The sequence below is a fragment of the Sabethes cyaneus genome, chromosome 1 (assembly GCF_943734655.1).
Source record: "Sabethes cyaneus chromosome 1, idSabCyanKW18_F2, whole genome shotgun sequence".
NCBI lineage: Eukaryota > Metazoa > Arthropoda > Insecta > Diptera > Culicidae > Sabethes > Sabethes cyaneus.
In genome coordinates this window covers 4,921,282-4,941,336 of record NC_071353.1, presented here as the reverse complement: position 1 = coordinate 4,941,336, position 20,055 = coordinate 4,921,282, and the positions used below count along the sequence as shown (strand labels likewise).

At 41.2% G+C, this 20,055-nt stretch overlaps 2 protein-coding genes across 2 annotated transcripts; one reads left to right on the top strand and one right to left on the bottom strand.

Moving 5' to 3' along the window:
• Window positions 1-646: 646 nt before the first annotated feature.
• Window positions 647-2,210, top strand: LOC128733186 (uncharacterized). Its single transcript, XM_053826859.1, has 4 exons — window positions 647-747; window positions 812-949; window positions 1,098-1,252; window positions 1,315-2,210. The coding sequence occupies exons 1-4, from the start codon at window positions 647-649 to the stop codon at window positions 2,208-2,210; spliced, it is 1,290 nt and encodes a 429-aa protein (XP_053682834.1).
• A 529-nt stretch (window positions 2,211-2,739) lies between these two features.
• LOC128743357 (uncharacterized protein CG45076) lies at window positions 2,740-18,563 on the bottom strand. Its single transcript, XM_053839916.1, has 13 exons — window positions 18,385-18,563; window positions 11,572-11,601; window positions 11,060-11,455; window positions 10,100-10,224; window positions 9,884-10,035; window positions 9,402-9,458; window positions 8,779-8,940; window positions 4,052-4,428; window positions 3,886-3,980; window positions 3,748-3,795; window positions 3,356-3,403; window positions 3,243-3,290; window positions 2,740-3,178 (listed from the first exon to the last, which is right to left on the bottom strand). Exons 1-13 carry the CDS (start codon window positions 18,466-18,468, stop codon window positions 2,740-2,742), a joined length of 2,061 nt encoding a protein of 686 aa, XP_053695891.1. The 5' UTR covers window positions 18,469-18,563.
• Between the last annotated feature and the right edge of the window lie 1,492 nt (window positions 18,564-20,055).

The following is a 20,055-nucleotide window of genomic DNA, read 5'->3' as shown; positions in this document are numbered from 1 at the left end:
TGTCATGTACTCTAACAGCCGGCCGTGAAGTCTGTCGATGAAGAAGAGTCAAGTCTAAGAAAGACGTCTAAGCCCAATAAGCCTTTACTTTACAACCTGTACCTTATACAAAAATGATCAATGCGGAAAACCTTCCGGGACACTTGGTCATTCGGGACAAATATTCCAAATCCGGAAAGTCTGGTCAGCCTACGCTAAACTCTATAATCATTAAGCTTCGGCTTTGTAGTATAGTAATTTATAGCATATCAGTCACAGAGGGATAATCTGTGTATGTTTCGTGAGTTTTTAAATTTACTTACCACATTCCGTAAAGCGGTCCTCTACTGCGATCACGTGCTGCATTATTATTTTTAATGGAGAAGCAGCATTATTGATTTTTCTTTAAACTTGCCAAATCGCCTGTAATCCTCGGTTGTTCCTTATTTACATACATATATCAACCTATTTATTGTTTCCTACTTCGCCAAGGAAACGCCGTTGCTTGTCAGGGAAAACATGCACCACAGGGCAACAAGGATTAGTGCCACTTCGACCGCACCGAGACGCGGCAATGCATAATTTCCTTACACAGTTGGAGAGCACTGTGCGAATAGCAGAGCGAAAATCGATTTATTTTTTCTACTAACAGTTTGCATTGTAAGCAATGAGCAAATCTCCGCCATCGGAAACTACCAGCGAGACGCAAAGCGTAAGCGATGAATCCATTACAGCTTCAAACGCTAACTTGGCCCCTCTTTCGACTAAGTTAGTGAAAATTCGGAAATAGAAATTTGCTTGAAGGTCAGTCATTTGTGCGTTATTATTCCAGATCGAATGCAGCGACTAAATCGGGAAAGAAATCAGTTCCAAAGGAGGATCCTAAGGAGCGCCCGCCGTGGCGTGCGGCCAGCGTCAGCTCCGTGCTTCCGAAAAAAGATCTTCGTGCTAGAATTTTGGATGCATCTAAGTATGTGGCTTTCACTTCAGTAGATCGCAACAGTAACTCAGTGCAAAGAATAAGTTAAAAATAGCACCCCTGATTCAGTCTCAAAAACTTCTAGCTGAATAGAATGTCCAATGTGTTTCAGTTAGTATTTTCTTTTCCATGCAAACAGACGGCTACGGCGAGCGAATGTGTCTGTTCAAACGGATCCGACACCCACAAAGCTAATGAAGGAGGCGTCCACCGACGAGCAGGAAGATCTCATCACAATGAAGGACGAAGAGATCCTTACTGATGGAAATTTAGTCGTGAAAGAAGTTGGCAATTGTATTACAGTTCTTTCGCATCGCAGTATGCCTTGATGAGACGGGTTTCTTTCGTTTTTCCAGTGATTTTCACACATTCGGTTGCCCAGATGACGGATACGGTTCAGACCATCAATGCGGCCACCCAGACGGCGCTTCCACGCAGCGCCGTGTCGTTTCGAAAATTTTTGGAAGCCGGTGAAAGAGATGGGCAAAATTCGAACTCCGGAAGTGAAGAAGCACCCGCTGAACTTGTGCGCGAATATTCCTGTTTTGAGGAACTGTTAAAAATAGACAAACAGATTAAGCAGTTTTTCGATAATGAACTGGATATTCTGGAAGTGCCGGACATACCGGAAGACAACGCTTCCGGTTTGGGTGACGATAACAGTAAGGATAAAAACACTCCTGATCTTTTGGCTATGTCATCTCAGGAAACCGGTCAACACAAACCTCGTTTGGCGGAGCCATCAACCTACTCTTCCTGGCAGAGCCTGGACTTTTCTGATGAGGAATTAGAGAGCTATGTACCGCGTGAACTTCCCCGTCGTACAATCGGTGAAGGCGATCAACCGTGGGCGAAATTCAAGGATCTTGTAATCGGTTCGCGAGTGGTCAATATGAGGCTTTCTCCGATACCAGCCAGAAAACCCAAAACAAACAACAAGAAATCAGTCACGTGGAGTGATGCACAACATCGTGCTGTGTCCGACCTGCTGCACGAGGCGACAGCACTTGTGGATATATTCGATCAGGTTTCCATGCTGCTTGGTCCAGACATCAAACTACACACCATACCAGTGGCTGAAGACGACTTCAATCTACCCCCACCCAAATGGGAACCTCTACTGACCAAATCCTGTCACATTCTGGAGGAAAAGTTGGCGAAAGTCCGACACTTGAACTGTGACGATTTAGACGAACAGCTGCGGTCGCCGAAACAGACGCAGCCAGTTATCGATATTGAAGTAAGTCTGTAAATCAACTTCGAGATTTGTTTATTTGCAAACTTAACATATTTGTTGCAATTATACAAGGATGTGTGTTAACAATAAATTTTGATCGACGACTTGATAATGCGTTTTGCTTTCGATAGGGCGCGATGAAGGATTCGAGTAAAAAGCTACGGAAAAAATGCACTGGTAAATATTATCTTGGTCTCTATAGAGCCATACAGTTTTTGAAGGGTCCAGTATAGACAGTTGCGTCTATACCCCTCATTGTTCCGTATGGTAAGGTGTACATACGCCAGAGGTGCAGCTTAGCGGTTCTCACGCTTTCTTGCGAATGTCTAGAGTTCCTAAAATAGCTCGAGAAAAATTCCGGTCCTAATTTTTTCCGCTCGGATTCGATTGTTATCGGAAAATATTTTGTTTTAATCCGATTGTCGTTAGTGTCTTTCAGCATAAGTTGTTTGATAAGGTTAAAGGCTTCGATTTAAACAGTTATCAAAACACGATGAAATTTTTTTGTTTTTGAATTTTTCTGGTAGGTTATGTGCAGTGCTTCCTACTGTTCAGGAGCGGGACTTTCCTCAGTCTTGCTCTCTTCGACCGCATCCGCAGCTGGTGCGGTTTCTGCACTTACAGCCGCTTCGGGCAATACTTCCTCTGCTACCGGTGCAGCCTCACCCTCAGCCGAAGGAACCTCCTCGGCAACAGGTGCGTCTTCCAACTTTGCAGCCTGCCGCTTCAATAGCTCCTCATCTGACTGTGCAATAGCCTTCAGTTCTGCAATTTCTCGAGCCAGCTCTTCGTTGTCCTCCTCAATGGCTTGCTTTTCCAGCTCGTTCAACCGTGAGAGCTCATCCTCGCGAATCTTTTGCGCCTCGGTGATTCGAGTCTCCTCTTCCTCCTTACGTTTTTTCTCCTCGGCCTGGGCTGCTTCTTCGGCAAGTCGAGCTTCTTCGGCAAGCCGGGCTTCCTCTGCCAGCCGCTCTTCTTCCAAGCTGAAATTGTACAATACATGAGCAAGTTCTAACAACTTTAAACAACTTATCGATGGTTCTTTACCGCTTCTTTTCCTCTTCTTCCTTGCGTTTACGTTCTTCTTCCTCAGCGCTGTTGTTTTGTTAAAGAAAATAATGAAATATTCAACGTGTTATGTTCACATGATTTTTTCTTACCGCTTCTTTTCCTCTTCTTCCTTACGTTTTCGCTCTTCTTCCTCCAATCTGAAATGAAAGCTCGCATGTAGATTTTCTAGTATATACAAAGTGAAACGTTGCGCTTGTTAGATTTCACATAATTATCTGAGTTATTGTTTTATTATAATCTTTTTGTTTGGAGCACCATGACCTTGACTTCGTTTGGTTAACTGGGTTCGCGTAAACTTTTAACCTCACCCGAAAGTGGTAAATCATGATCAACCACCGCAAATGAGGCACTAATAAAAATTATTTTCCTGGGATTAGGGAAAAATACAGGTGCATTTATAGTATAAACAATAACTAAGAAAGCTCGATGTGAACGAAATTTTGATTCTAGCAACGAATGAAACAAATTTTGCCAATCATACCGTTTCTTCTCCTCTTCGGCCTTTCGCTTGCGTTCTTCCTCTTCCAATCTGCGGTGGTAAAATTTTGAATTTCATTAACCAATTAAGGTGCCAATTCGTTCCGCGTAACTCACGCTTCCCGTAATGTTTTGGGCTTACCGTTTACGCTCCTCCTCCTGCTCCTGCTGTCGTTTCTTCTCTTCCTCCTGCTGCTTTCGCTTCTTCTCGGCTGCTTTCTTTTTCTTCTCCTCCGCCTAAAGGCAAAAACGCTTCAATTAGAACCACTCCTTCTCGTTTCATTGCGATGGTTTGCTTTCAAACGAACCTGTCGTGCTTCTTCGGCTAACCGCGCTTCCTCGGCCAATCGTCTCTCCTCGGCCAGCCGAGCTTCCTCAGCTAGTTTCTCCTCCTCCAGACGTTTCCGCTCGGCTTCTTCCGCGTCCAGGCGTGCCTTCTCTTCCTGGATTGCTTTCTCCTCCTGACGTTTTTGTTCCCGCTCGATGGATTCTTCCTCCTTCTTTTTGGCTTCTTCAAGTCCTTTGACCCGTTCCCGTTCAAGGTTGACCGGTTCGTAGCGTACCTTGTTCAGCTCAGCCACCCGGTCAATTTTGCTCTGCTTGTCCTGCAGCTTCGGATCGGTCGGATCGTCGTACAGTTTCGGGTTGTTGAACTTACGCGTAGGCCGGGCTGGATTTAATCTCACTGCTCAGTTGACGGACAGTTCGACGATAGCAACGGAAAAAATTCAGCGTTAGGTTAGAGGGTATTAGACCCATTCGGGGTATTCGGCGATGTTTTGTTGTACATATGGCAGGCGAAGAGGAAAATTGATAGAGCACAGTTGTGTTAGAATGTAAGACATGAGAAGATGCTTGTAACATGGAACGTTTCGTGGGTTGAGTCGTTAGTGGTGGTTTAGTGCTTTTGCTGAGAACAAGGAAATGAACCATGGGAGCATTGATTGTCCCGGTTCCGGTCGTTCGTGTCCATTTATTTGTTTTTGTTTTTGTACACTTGTGGTATAAATCGTGTGCAGCGACACAAACTGTGCGGTATGCAGCCAGTTTGTTAGGCCAACGTTATATGTTTTGAGCAGTTCGAAAAAAAGTCACAAAAAAGACAGAGATTTCAAAATCAAATAGTCTCGGCGAAATGTGCTGAGGCATTGATGCCGGATGAAGAAGTGTTCCAGCAGTGTTCCAGAAGTGGTTAGTTAATAAAACATTCGCCAATGAGTATGTTAGGTTGAGTAAGCGAGAAACAGAGTAAACAATAGGTAAATTTACTTACTTTTAATAGTGGTTATACAAGTAGTTGGTAGGTGGAGTCGCGCTCATCGGTTGAATTGAGGGATTAACTCAGACGAATTGGAGATTTTTGTTTTATTTTGGTTGGCAGATTGATTTATAGTTGTTGTATTTTTTAGTAAAGAAAGTTTGAAAAAATCATTCATTTGAGTACAGCTAGAATAGGAGGGCACTTTAGAGTACCTCTTGTATTGCTTTGTACACCTACAGGCAAAATAACACTAGGGAGTTTGCATGCGCTGGAAGTAACAGATATTCTCAACAGTACGACGGGACTTGGGAAGTAGGTTACTACAGAGAATAGTTTTTTAGAGCTTCTACGGTTGCTTTTATTATTGATCATTTTCATCACGAAAGTTTACTTAACATATATATGTACAAAAGAGTTCAAATTGCGCCTCCGGTAAACATATTGATTTTATTGTAAATATAATATTTCGATTCAATTTGTCTGTGGAATAACCGTACAGATGTATTGCTTAGCGAGATATTTTTATTGGTTATGTTTGCCTTTCTTTTGTAAATAAACTTCGCTGTAAATAAATCCGCCCCTCTATGGTACCTTATAGTTTCGCAGAGGCAAATGAAAATATATGTTTAAGCTTAACTAATCCTACGAACACCAGCGACGACGTAATGATGGCGTGGTGTTATCCTTACCGAGTACAGATAAAACGTTACGTTTGTTACGTTTCGAACCAACAGAACCAACGAAACGGAAAAGCTACAGACGGTTTTCTGCTCGTCAAATTCGTATTTTTATTTGAAAAAATGCAGTTTCCTTTTCATGAATCGAACTCAACTTTAACGTTATTAGGAGTTATTGCAATATTGTTTTAAAACTAAATCGATAACGTTGCAACGGTCAGTACGCAGTCCAATTTGACAGCATTATCAACAAAAGAAAAAAAAATAGAACAGAAGGGGTGTTCATGAGCGGCTCGTGCTTGTGGCGTGCAAAGGCAAACGATAATAAAAAATTTAACTTTTTTTGAATCGAAAGCTTATATTCCAATCACGTTATTTTGTTTCTTTTTGCAATGTGAATTAACAAAAGAAGAAAAACAAAACTAGTTAGAAAACAAGGCTTGCCGCAGTTAGACTTCGTTTTAAGTTTAAATATTCGTGCTTTTTTTCTTGTTTTTCTTTGTTTTAATTTTTTTTAAGCGGCCAAGTTAACGTCGCTGCTATAGATGCCCTTTTTGTCCCCGAGTTTTGATTTACGAACATTAGTTTTTTCAGTTTCGACTGCAATTAGAACAACACAGTTAAATATTAGCAGAAAAAGAGAGATAGAGAACGAAAGAAATAGAAAGACAGAAACAGACAATATCCATTAATAGGAGAAAACGAGTGAAACGATCGTCCATGAAGACATATATTTTCGCGTTGAATGATTCAGCTCTTCATTTTTTTACCAGCATCCAGGTTTTGGTTGGCCTGTTGCGAGAACGCTTGAGTAGTCAAGAATGTGTATGAGTGTAGTTTCGTATATGGGTGGGGCCTGATGAAAGGTTTATTTCCGTACAAACTCACAAGGTTTTTTGTTTTGTTTTGCTTAACCGAACAGGTGGACGTTGATTTAGCAACACTACTTTGGTAGAGCAATGACGAAGAACAACACAAAACAAATAAGACATTCCGGTTCGGAACGGAAGCGTTCATCTGGATGAACACATAACATAGAAAATTTACCGGTTGAAGTTGTAAAAGTTAACCATTTCGTGTATGCGATCGGAGAGGAAACGTAGCATAAAAATTTAGGGTTTGTAGCTCTTATAGTCTAGCCAGACAAATTTGCCGTTGTGCATTCGTCGCTGGATCGGATTGCACATGTTGTGGTAGGTTCGAGTGTGCGGGAGATACAACTGCTGACGGTAGAGGTTATTTTTTATTTTTACTAAAGAAAGGAAGGGATCAAGTAGAAACAAAAGAGATAATCCATTAGATCGATAATCATTTTGGCTTATGCAGTGAAACACGAAGAAATTTGAACTTGATGCGATACTTTTGTCAATGGGTGTCTAATAAGTATAAAAGTGGGGTACGCAGCCAATGACGGGTAGAGCAAATGGTGAACGACCGATCAGGTCTGAGTGATGATTTGAATTGTTTTTGAGACAAGTTTTTAGTGTAGACGGTGTTGGTGCAATTACTTGTGTAGTTTCTTCCTGTTCCAGCTCTCGTAGAGCATCAGTGAGCGCTTTGCGTTTCCTATAAGCCTCGAGAGAAGTAGTTTTCTTCGGTAGTTTACTATAACTGTCAAAGAGTAGAATTTGAAAGTGTTAAATGTGGCTGTGTGCTGATTGCTGAAACTGTTGGGTTACTGCGAGTGAAACGAAGATGCCAGCGGGAGCCGCCATTTTTGTTTCTCGTCATGTTTATTATATCATCGTATCTGTTGGGTATCAGTATTACTTGTAGTCTTCTAATGCTTCTTTGGTTTCTCTGATCATCGCCCTTTGCATGCGTCGGCGGCGTTTTCGTTCGATTTGGGCGTAAACTGGGAGCGTGTAGTGCAAAATAGGAAACTTTAGCTATCTTCGCAGGGTTAAGAATGGCGGGTGCTCTGGTGTTTTCTGTTTGTAATGGATGTGTCAATGATTTTCAATTGTGATCTTCTAGCAGCAGATAGTACTAACAGTATCAATAGACTAACAGGTGAGATGATAGTGTTAGTTACTTTAAAGTGGTCTTGTTGCTACGGTGAGGTTTCAAAATTACCGGTTTTTCTTTCTATTTTTTGCAAGCTTGTCTCTGAATGGTTCAGAATTACTGGTGTAAAAATTCCCGGAATTCGTCGGGGACCTTATAGGCATGCTGCAGATAGTACTTTTCTAGATATTTTTTAATTTTCGTATTTACTGACGAACAGAAAAAGGAGAATAACATTCGATTAGTTTCGTTTCGAAGATTTCGCGATCGAGTTTATCATTTGTTTCAGAAAATGATCAATGCTCTAACAAATTGTTGGTTATACAATGACTGTCGCAAATGATTGGTTTCGTTCCTACATTAGTGTTTTGTGTGCGTTCACTCACTTCTACTTTCTACACTCGATAGGTAAAAAACGATGTAACAGGGTAGGCGAAGAATTTTACAATGACAGTTGATGGTTTATAATAGTAATAACGATCTGAATGGAGGAAAAAGAAAACTACGGTAAACAGACTGTACACTTTGGTTTTGTTTTTATGTATGCGCAGCATTTGTAGCTTACTACGAAGTTAGAACAAAAAGATTTTGAAGCTTCTAGTGCTAGCAATGGGGAGAAAATAGAAAAAGTTTATCACAGATGGGGTAGGTGCGTTTAGTACTGGCGCGGAATGATGCGGAGCCATGCGACGGTTTCTTGACAGCTACTAAGCTGTGAACTAACAACTAAGGTACCACTAGAAGTCGGTTGAAAATCATCTATTTTTGGAGATGCTTGGTGGCAGTGTTGTTAGAATGGTGTAGTTCTAGTTTAAGGCCAATCAAAAAAGGGGTCTTGGAGATCGTTCATAAGCGTAATGTTTAATGGCACAGGACAGAGCAGCTGGATGCACCATGAAAGCTAGCTATATATGCTGGATGTGGATAGTGATTGACATTTTGACTGTCTTCGATTTCTCCTTTGCCTGGATACAATTTCAATTTAAACAATCATCTGACAGTTGTTGCGTTTGTATCGGTTCTGTCTGTTGATGAGTGGCTTTCTGTTCTTCCAACTTATCTAGTCTGCGTTGGGTTCGCTTTTGCTTACCTTCCTCAACATCGGCTTTGGCCTGACTGCGGTTCGAACTATAGTGGGACATGACATTGACGTCTCTGCCGACCCGGGCTGTGTCATAGTTATAAATTCGTGGCTTGGTCTTCGGGTACGCCTTTGATCCGATTATGCGCGTACTGGCCAAGTGATTTTTGCCTTTGTTTTGAAGCGAAGAAAAATCCGAATAGTTTTGGTTTTAGATAAAAGCTTTTCTATTTAAACAAAAGTGGCGATTTTTAGTTGTACCGCATGTTAATTACAATTTTGATATCGCTAACAAATACAGTGAGAGAGATAGAGAGTGCCGCTTTAATTAACCTACATACGAATTAGCTCACGTTGACGATGCTTCTTGTTTAACCACAGGTGGCAGTACCTTTTTCGACAGAGTATTCCAAAACGGGGGAGATCAAACCAAAACAAAAAATAAAAAACAAAAACCAAGTAAAAAATATATGACACTGTACAAACACTTCTGTGCGGATGAAGGTATCATCAAGTAGTCATTGATTGCTTTGTTTGAGATACCACCAGAACACAGATCGATGGAACGGATTCGAACGGAAATCTGCACGTGAACCGGACGGAAGGATGTAAAACAAAATGTCAATACTAACCGTTGTCATCGACGTAATAAGTGTAACGCCACAGTATGTCGTCTAACAGGACGTACTCTGATTGGTTGGAAACGAGAGGGCAAAGCGTTCTCATCAAACACGCGGCACGGTAAATGGCATTGGAATGAGTGAAAAATTACGTGTTATGTTCGATCGATGAGGGGGTGTTGCATTACCGGGTGGTTGCAGCAATAGTAAAAGGGAAAAAGAAACAAAAGAACTATCAAACAGACGCTTTTATGTACAAATGCAACGCGAGGCTGGTGACAAATGGGTGAACCATTTCGCTCTTTTTCGGTGTCATGATCGCATGGTAATTAATAAATAGAGATTGCAGGAGAAAAACTCGATTCGAGAACTAGTACACACTAACTGAAACTATATAGCGGGAAAGAAAATTGCGCATAAAGATAGGACTTCAATAATTCAGGCTTTTTTGCGAATAGTAACCAGAAGAGAAAAACGAATTGGATGACACTTACCGACATAGCGGGAGGCTGGCGAATGGTATCTGGACATGGCTTCGATGTCTCTGGCAACACTGCGTAGCGGATCGGTGATGGTACTCTTGACGTAAGTGTCACTGTTGTACTTGTTGTGCTGGCTGAATGGATCGTATACCCATTTTTTGAGGCTGTGTACGAGGCAGAGTTCTTGAGTGCCGTTAAAAACTAGTATTGCAAGATTTATGGACATACTTTGGTTCGGAGACCGGGATCGCGGTCTGTACCGGTGGAGGCATCAGCCGTGGCACTGGATCGTTCAACTGGCGCAGCAATAGAGCAGCTGAGTTGCGAATCTCCCGTTTCTCGTCGTCGAATTCCTGAATTGTTGAAGGGTTTTAGTTTTGAAACAGCTAGCTCGGTGCAAAATGTTAGCATGTTCAGTGTTTAACTGTCAACGAAAAGTAAAAATAAAGGGCAACTTTTCGAAATAATGTAACCACCGAATGGGACACCGAAAGAACGCATTATTTGATTATTTGTCAATATAAACCCTTGAAAAGTGAAGACAAATGCGTCATATTTTCATTGTCACACACAAAATAGCCATTTTGAAAAGTTACCCTGTTCAGATCGAGCTCGCCGCTGGTTGCGTACTTTGTCGCCGATATTTTTTCGTTGACAGCTTCTTAGGAAAAAGGCGTGTAAATTGGCGGAAGCGGTATGGTGCGTTAGTGTCTAGGGAGAGTTGTGCAGTTAGAACAGAACAGGTATTTAAAATTATAAATAGTTGATTAGTGGCATCTAGAGCTGCCTGTAACGAAATGACCTTTCTGTACCCATTCGGTGAACAGAGAGAGAGAGAGTGGTCACTTTGAAACGGTCACAGCGTCTAATCCGAAAATAAAATCGGTGATTAATGGTTTGTTTGTTTGTTTGTTTTGAGTCATAATATGACTGATGTCTCAAGGTAAGCTCGAAAGTGGGTCAAGGTCACAACAAGCATAACAAGGTGCGCTACTGAAACGTGATTAGTGGTAGTTTTTGTTCCTAGTGCAGCCGGTAAAGTAGATTCTCATGAATAAATGAGCAGCTAAACTACAGAATTCATTACTAGCATCGGCAAGGAGCCATCCGGGTGAGGTGTAGGCAGCAGAGAAAGAGGGCATTTGTCATACTCAACTGGTGTTTGTGTGTCGTAACATTGATTCTTACCAAGTATGAGGGCGAGTTGTAATACTGCTCGAGGGCGCTACTTACGGGACTGGCACGATATTTACGTTCGATACGATCGAATTCTTTGTTGACGATCGACGGTCGCAAGTAGGACGAGCGAATTGCAACGATCCTTGCCGGCGAAGAAATTACACGAACTGGCGATCGAACGGCTCGGACCACGGTTCGCACGGGTGAGCTGATGACGCGAACCGGTGAACCGAAAACCCGAACCGGCGATCCCAGAACGCGGACGGGTGAGCCAAACACTCGCACCGGTGAAACTATTACCCTGGACGGCGTGGTGGAAATACGTGACACTGGAACAATGCGCTTATGGGCAATATATGGCATTGGGTTGCGATACGTTGTGGTAGTAGTGGTGAATGTATCGTACTAATGGTGTTGACGGTGTTTTCGGTGTGTTGTTTCGTTACAGATTACACATGTTTAGAAACAAAAACGTTAATAACAGATACAACGGCTTCTTTTCCCGGGAAGCTCATACTTACTCGAGGGATTCCGGAGTATCGCAGCGGAGTCTGTGCGGAAGAAAAGATGGATAGACCACAAAAGTTAAACAGCAATCTTCTTTGACATCATCCGAATTCACACTCATAGAGAACAATAACACACGCTGAAGAGAACACATTTAACTGGAAGACAAATGACACACAGTAAGTCAGAGGACACAGCAAGAAAAACATCATTAGTACAGTGGAATGACAAATATGTTGTTGGTGTGTGTTTATTTGATTTGCGCTAGGGAAGCAGTATGCGTGTGAATGTTAGCGTTACTCTAGTAATAGACAAGCGGATTATTTGTGGTGTTGGTATTGCTGCCGCCCGCTATCGCAGATCATCGATAAAGAAAAAAATCACGTTTGCTGCTACTTTTAACGGTAACCAACACATCGCATTCCACTGCACTGCAAATTATGGTGCTGGTGCCCCTTAATATTCGTCGAGGCAGGATTAATTGAAATAAATCAAAGTATCTGGGGAGTGTAGACTCGTTTTGCATTTTTTATTTCCACAGAAAAAAACTCAAATATATGTATGATTACACAAGAAAAAGCTTTGTTGATAGTTTGTTTTCGTTACACATAACTAAAATGTTTATAAATGTTTGTGTGTATGTTTATTTTTATGTAAATTTTGTTTTGCTTCTTTCACGAGCAAGTGTCATTCCAATTTGTTCAATTGTAAATGTGTGGGTGTGTTTTGTGTTGGTGAATAGATATTGTTGTATACTTTACAATAAATAGTTAGTAGTCACAAAACTTCCATCATGGATTTGATTTGTCGAGCGTTGCACTGGGTGTTAGGTTGTTTGACTGCAGTTGTAATTTCGTGGTGTTGTGGATGTTCGCTTAGACACGGTACGAGTAGTGTCTGTAGGAAGTTCCGTACGGCAATCGGCCGGAAGTAGTCGAACTGTAGCTGTAGCCACCCGGTCCGCTGCCGGTTGTGGTCGTGCGCTCGGTATTGTACGAGTAGCCGCCCGGGCCGCCACGGCTGTTACGCTCCGAGGTCGAGGTATAGCTCGATGTGGAAGATCTCGGACGTGACGAGTACGGATCCGACGAGCTCGTGGATGTCTCCGAACGTACGGTTTTGCTGTACGAGTAGGAGTCGTCACGGCGAGGCGCACCGACATCGGTGGTGGTGAGAGTGGAATAGCGAGGGGTCTGTGAATGGGTTCGAACAACAAACAACAACAGCGTACAGAAGAAAAAACACGATGACATTGGCGTTGTGGGCTGTCATTTGAATGAATTGACTTGAGAAATGGGATACAATGCTGCTAGGAAACGACCTCCGAATCCACATCCAGAAATTGAAACATGTTTGTACTTTGTCAAATTTACATAAAAATAATACTGCCCACCATCAACTGGCTGCATGTTCGATTTATTTTAAATCACACAAATGCATGAACTAGACAAGCACGCAGCCACAGACATCACAAGATTAATAAAGGGTGTATTTTAATTATTAATTTTCTACAGTAGTAGTCGTTAGTAAGAATTTACTCGTAATTGCTCGTCTCGTTAGTCGGAAGTAATCAGGAACGGGTTCGGGAAAAGGTGTTGATCTCTCTAGTTTCCGATTTTCGGCTCATCTAGCATCTAGCGATGGTAGCTTCTGGCATAGCCGGGCTCGAAGAAGATAACCTGTCGCCGCTGTGGCTTAACTGGTGCTTCCCCGTGCAACCGACGCAGAACCGTGTCCATACTGTCCAGCTCGGACTGGTGCCCAGTGGCTCGGGCATACTCTTTGCGGATAGATTCATTCAGAATGCGAGTTCGGTTGCGGTCTCTCGGCGACAAATAGTCGTCAATCGGTCGTGCTAGGATTCTGGGGTCCGGTTCGATTCCTTCACGGTTGATGGCTTCCAGGATAGATACACGTGCCTCTTTGCGGGGTTGGCGCTTGCCGAACGCTGTTATCGGGTCCGGAATCAGACTGGGCCGGGGAACGAACGGTACCTTGTCCCAGTCGACGCCACGTCTCTGGAAGGAGAATGCAGACAGAGTTGGATGTTGGTTGCGATCCTCTGTGCCAGCGAGGCCGACTACATCAAGGAGGAGGCTCTACTTGGATTGTTGCGAACTGGGTAGGTGTGTTGTGTTAGTTGTTTCATAAGCGGTGCTGTGAGTTGGGTTTTAAAAAATCAAAAATTGATACGCAATGAACATTTTCCAGAGTCGAGAAAATATCCTACACGCGTTGGAATGATGGATTTTCAAAAATAGAATCTCGATCGTGGACTGCAAACATTCCGCCAATTTTTTATTTTCAAATGCGACGGCAAGAAAGTGAAATAAAAGTAACGTTGTATTGAGGAGGCCACTTTTCAAGATAAATGATATTTTTTGCGGATTCGGCTTTCGCATAGCTAAATTTAGACTTTTCTCCTGTTGGTGCCGGTTTGGTTGCGAACCAGTTGTACGAACAGAGCTTGGTAGCGGGTGGAAAAGTTGCCCCGCCTGGCATCATGCGCGTAGTATTTCGTCGCAAGGTTATGTGCTGCTGAGCATTCAACAAAAACGCACACACACCAAAACGCTGGTGAAAAATGTTCAATTTTATGGTCCTAACCACCTACGGTGCAGCCACGGAGCAGGTCAATTATTCAAATGTATCCATTGGCATGGTCTCATTTCGGAATTTGTTTGTTATTTGAAGCGGGCGGCTTTCGATAAACAATAACGAAACAATAGGTGTGGACGAATATGGCGAACATTTAACTTTAGTACGTGAAGCTTAGTACAAAATGGTTCCAAACACAATCTTTACCAGCCAAATTTTATAAATTAAAGTTTTCCATGACTGAGAAGAATATTTAACGAAAATTGCAAATTATTGCAGCACTTACCACTGGCCATAACATCTTTTCTACCGATTAGAAATTAACAAAATTTGGCCCAGTGTATTTTTAAAGTGTATTGTTTACATGTTTACATCCTGTGAATTTCATAGCTGACGATTTTGTTTCGGCCAAGATGGAAGAGAGTCAAACGCGGTAAACAAAATTTGCACTTTACTTTGGAAAATCATAATTTCATATGGAACTATCTCATCCCATTAGGGAAAAAATGCTGAAGATCTTTAATTCAATCGTCTCAAGAGTGATGAAAAGGTTCAAGGATCGATTGCCATTGAATCAATAACCTGGAGCAGCTTGATGGAAGACGGAGGGATAGGTCAAGGCAAATTTCATCTGAAACCCCAATATTTCAACACGTGATGTTGCCAAGAAGGTCAGTGGTTCACAAAGCTATGTCCTAAAAGTCAACGCAAGTATGATAGAGAAACTGTCAAATTTCCGCAACGTATTAAAATCCGTGTGCATTGTGTCAGGGCCATAAGGAGCAAGTAAAAATGGGCAATAGTAAGGCGAAAACTCAAGAAAATTTAGAAAACAGTTGAAAATAATAAGCAGTTTGAAGTGAATTCGCATTCTGCATCAAATGAGGTACAAGATGAGAGTAGAGGTACCAAATCTGATGGAAGGTATAAAATGTAAAAAGTAAAAATTCGAATGCAAACTCGAAAGCCTGATCAAAAAAATTTTCCATATTTTGTAGTCATTATATTTCACAAATAAATTAAATTTGATCATTTACATGTGATAAATCATTTTTACATATTTATTATTTTGAATAGTGCTCATCTCATCCTAACAATTTTTATCACATATTCGGAAATGACGGAGTGCCACGATATCTTCCGCTCTCCTGAACTTTCAACGTGGTCTATGAGTGGAAATATCTTTCGCACTCTAACAAATTTCTATTCTTACTGCACTCATATCGTAAACTTTTATAGGTGGCATTACCTTAACATGGAATTGCATGGAATTTCACAGTTTCAAGATCGTATTGAAGGTGAAGTGGAAATTTTGGCTAAAAATTCAATTCGTATTAAATATTTTTCAACATATTGTAAGTGCCTTGGTTGCCGGATCGATATTGTCATTAATAGAACAAATTGAACAGAATTTATAAAGTTTTAGTTGCTTTTGGGAACACAGTTATATGAACAAATTATTAACAAATTTCTCATCATTTCTGACTTTAGTTTTAAAGAAGATCGCATAATAAATCCTTTTGCGTGGCTTATGCGACCTTCTGAAAACTAAAGTCAGAACCCGAGTAAAAATATGCAATATGTTTAAAATTTACCTAATGTATTTGAAGTGACTAACCCCGTGATAATTTATATGATCATTAAATCATGTTTGCCCAATTTTTTAGACCGGTCTACTAGATCGATCTCGATGTCCCGTTGATACGAAATAGAAACTACGTTGTACGAAATTACTCACGGTTGCACAGGTTGCACACTATTGACAATCCAGTTTTTCCATCAACCGTAGAGTTCGTGATATTTTTAGCATATTCTGCATGTGTGCGTATGTGGGCATAAATTTCACCGAATGTAAACAACATATTTCACTATTTCACTGTTAGTATTTTATAAATTCAATTGTCGAATGTGACGCCATTTTGTATTTTTACAGCAAGCTTGTACACTGAGAAAACTTTTCGTATAGTTTCTATGTGTCCCACACATAGATTTTTGCAATGTGCCTAGTCAATGAACTTTATATGCCACACAGTTATAATTTATGGGTACGCGAAACTTTTGCACATACTATTCATATGCGCATATTTTTTATGTGTATAATTGCACATACTATTCATATCCGTATAATTTCTATGTGTATTTCTAGGCGGATTGTGTTTATATGCGGCAAATGATAATCATCTAGAATTTCATATGGAAATTTACCATTAGTTATGTGCAGAATATTTTGAGTGTATGTGGACTTTGTTCCATTATGTCAATGTTAAAAACAATTTACAATGAGTTTTGTTTGGTTGTTATCATCAAACGATATGAAAATACTATTGAAAAATAACATGATCTTTACAAACTTATTGTGTTTTGTATTACTCAACCAACAAGTTTGCTGTATAATTGTATTTGTTAAGCACTGCAATAAATAATAGAACTGTTCCGCTAGCTTATTTCAGACTATAACTTTAATTGTTTGTGACTAGAATGACATATTTAAATTTTCAACCGACCGAATTTTGATTTTCCCCAGTTTAAAAGGTCTGAAAATTTTCCAGAGTAAGCATTCTCGGACTACAATTTTCAAGTCTCCGTCATTCTCATAAATCTTTCCTCTTGTGAAAAATGGCTGCGTTCATGCGCCATAGCGCAGCCCTTGTCTAAGCAAGCTATGAACTCAGTTTTTTTGTTCTTGATACTGCTGTGAAGTGTGTCCCATTTAAGCCCGCTTGTTTGCCATCGGAAACAGGCGCTGCTGCTTACGCCGCCGTACGCTTCTGTCTCGATAATACATATGTAACAGATACGCCATTCTGGCAACAAATTACTGTGAACTTCCGGCATCGGGACGAACGAGCTTGTCGTCGTTGCTTTTGTCGAGTTAAAAGCAGTTATCTCAGTGCTTCTGATATTGTCACAATCTAATTCCCGATTGTCTGCGTGATTTACGGAACCGAACGTTACTGTATTTTTTTTTTAGCAAAACTTTCTTTTACGTTCCATTCTTGCAATGCGAGTTTGTTGAATTCAAAAACAGAAGAAAAAAATCAAAAGCAAACGTGTCTCAATTTCTTTGATGTTCGCGATTCGGCAGCTGTAAAAATTTAATGGCTTAAACAGAATTACGGGAAGGATGAAGAGACAATGTGAAACAAGTTTATAGATAATTTTCCCCGGTGTAAGATAAAATAGAACTTAAAACATCAAAAACCAATGCATGCAAATGAGATACATTTTTACTTGAATCAAACTAACAATCGAAAATTTGGTTCGAACTATTAAATATCCTACAATATAACTTTGTTTCACATTTTTAAATGCGTTTACTGTAGGTAGTTTTCCTACAACATTAAAACAGCGAAAGGATGTTAGGAATAGGAATTGGTAGTATTATGACACTTGCAATGCGAGAGTACGAAAATGATGTTGAAGTTCGTTAGCGCAGTAGATGGAAGGTCCTTGACTTCGTTTCTACTATAGTTCAACTATACCATTCAGAAGAAAATCGTTGGGATAACTAAAACGAACCACACTTCTAACTAGTCACTTGTTTACGCCAAAACAGTCTCGGATTACGACAATGATTAGCTAACAACGTGAAATAACTCTTGCATAGAAATAGACTCCGAAGCAATTGTGGCTGTGTTCGGATATGGCTTAATCCCTTCAGGAAACTTTTGCCAACTTTTCTTCTAAATTAAGCAACTTCGTAACGACTATTCACAGCTATTTGACTTCGAAAATAAATCTCGATTTCATTGTCCGTTCGAGCAGTGTACATAATCACTCACAAGCCAAAGTATGATATCTCGCAACACTAGCAAGTTGTGGTTTTTGTCAGCGGAAAAATTGACACACGGGGACGGTTCGCATTTTATTACAGTCCCCAAATACTTGCACATCATGATTTGCGTGCTCTCGAGCTTTTCAGTTTTTAAGCAAGAAATGTTATTTTTGGCCTGGCGCTTAATTTTCCTGCTCACATGGTGTGATGAATATTTCCCGTTCGCTACTCTTTTGCACTGAAGAAATCCTACAGTAACAAAATCATTATTGATCTCAACGATTTTCTTCTTTTGATCATCGAACTTTTCACATCGCTTTCGCTATAGAATAGATTTTTCTCTGGCACAGGAATGAAAATGATAGGGCACTATATTCGAGGTTTTCCTACTACTGGGAGCGATTGATTGGGTAGCGGGCATTGAGGTCAAATATGGACAGAAATGTTTGCTCACCGTCACTGTGTAGGACGAAATAGTCGGACGGGTGTAGCTGGAACCGACCCGACGGGTGGTGTAGAAATCGCTATCGTAGACCATTTTCGGTAGTATTCCGCACTTCAAGGACTGGCTGGGAGGTCGAATACACTAGCACACTTTCGCTCGCACTACTAACGCTCGGTCTTCTCGCTAAGATCACTCTGGGCACCACACTGTTCTGGTTCTTGCTTCGGTGTTCTGTCTCGGACGCCGTTCGAAGATGTTCTGAGCTGCTGGTCAAATCACCGTCCACGATATAGGTCTAACTTCGGGATCGTTTTCGCCACGAACGCGAGAGCATCTCCCACCTCGGTCGGGAATCCGATTTCCTCAGATGGTTTGCTCTTGGATGGTAGCCAACTGACGAGTTGGAGGATGACGGGATTTGCGTGGGATTGAATGTGTGGTCGTGGGCAACCAAGCAATGTGAAATCGTCGGGCGGTCCGTGTCCAACGGTTTTCCACAAACACCCGATTCAACTGTTCTAATTATAAACCGGGCGGTTGGTTGGAAAACTCTGCGAAAGACTATCGTCAAAAGCCGTGTTGCTAGCGACTCGATGCATGAAAACTAAAGAAAGTGGTGACTATTTTCCCACGATCAGGCAACACTAGTATAGTGGAACTGAGCAGGCGCAGGTGGCCAATAGTTTACGCATGACGTCATGAATAAAAATCAAAACAAAATCGAGCTTCTCTGTTCCATCGCATCACCGACGGCGGCGCGGCGGTACAGAAGATGATAAGTGGATCGGATTGATCCTTGATGAGTCTACAAATGTATTTCCATAGGGGGGTTTACGAAGAGATGTTCTCGAATCTTACTTTGTTTATTTGAAATGGGTGCATGTAAAATTTTAATAAATGTTCGCCAAAAAGGCAGCCAAAGAATTCAGACCAGAGATGCTCTGAATTGCGGTGAAATATATGCACGCATTTGAAGAGGTAATTTCGCAAAGATATTTTTGAAAATTTGCACACGTCTGTCGAACCGGCTAGTGGTTTTTGAATGGACTGTTTATTTATTATACAGTGCCGGTGTTCGTGTTTTCAGTCTATTTATTTATTTTCTCTCCGTCCGTCGTTTAATATGTGTACATTTACAAACCAAAAACTCTTCATTTCATTAAGCCGCAAGTCGGGTGGTAATCACTATTTTGAACTAGTTTTGATATACTTGACCTCATTGCAACAGCCATATATCGAGTCCTGCAATCTTTGCTATGAAACATAAACTTTCGCGTAGTGTTTTTTAATCTGTAGTAAAAGACAAATATATGCATTTTTGACATATTGCTCATACCTGGCTTTCAACTGATCATGACATTAACAAGAAAAGAGTGACTCTTTATTGCTTTACATCACTTATCAAAAATGTTGTTTAAAAAATATGAATAATTTGTCATCGCGTTAATCCTTGCTGCATCGCGTGGTGTCATAAAGCGTGTACCACCCTTCCGATTACGTTAGCCATCACTTACAAGTGTGAGACAAATTCTTTCGGCCCCCGCGTGCGTCGGTACACCACACGGAGCCGACTGCCACAACGTCAATCGCAATGAACCGTTCGTTGCGTTCGATCGCACGCGAAACAATGTTAGGTAGGTACTGACGCAGCCAACCGTGCTACCGGTTGGTGCGACACGG

Coding starts and splice junctions, on each gene's coding strand:
- LOC128733186 (XM_053826859.1), top strand. CDS start 647: ATGAGCAAATCTCCGCCATCGGAAACTACCAGCGAGACGCAAAGCGTA. Junction 748..811: donor TTGGCCCCTCTTTCGACTAA/GTTAGTGAAAAT, acceptor TTATTATTCCAG/ATCGAATGCAGCGACTAAAT. Junction 950..1,097: donor AGAATTTTGGATGCATCTAA/GTATGTGGCTTT, acceptor CCATGCAAACAG/ACGGCTACGGCGAGCGAATG.
- LOC128743357 (XM_053839916.1), bottom strand. CDS start 18,468: ATGGTCTACGATAGCGATTTCTACACCACCCGTCGGGTCGGTTCCAGC. Junction 3,404..3,747: donor GCCGAAGAGGAGAAGAAACG/GTATGATTGGCA, acceptor CTTTCATTTCAG/ATTGGAGGAAGAAGAGCGAA. Junction 3,179..3,242: donor GAAGAAGAGGAAAAGAAGCG/GTAAAGAACCAT, acceptor GTACAATTTCAG/CTTGGAAGAAGAGCGGCTGG.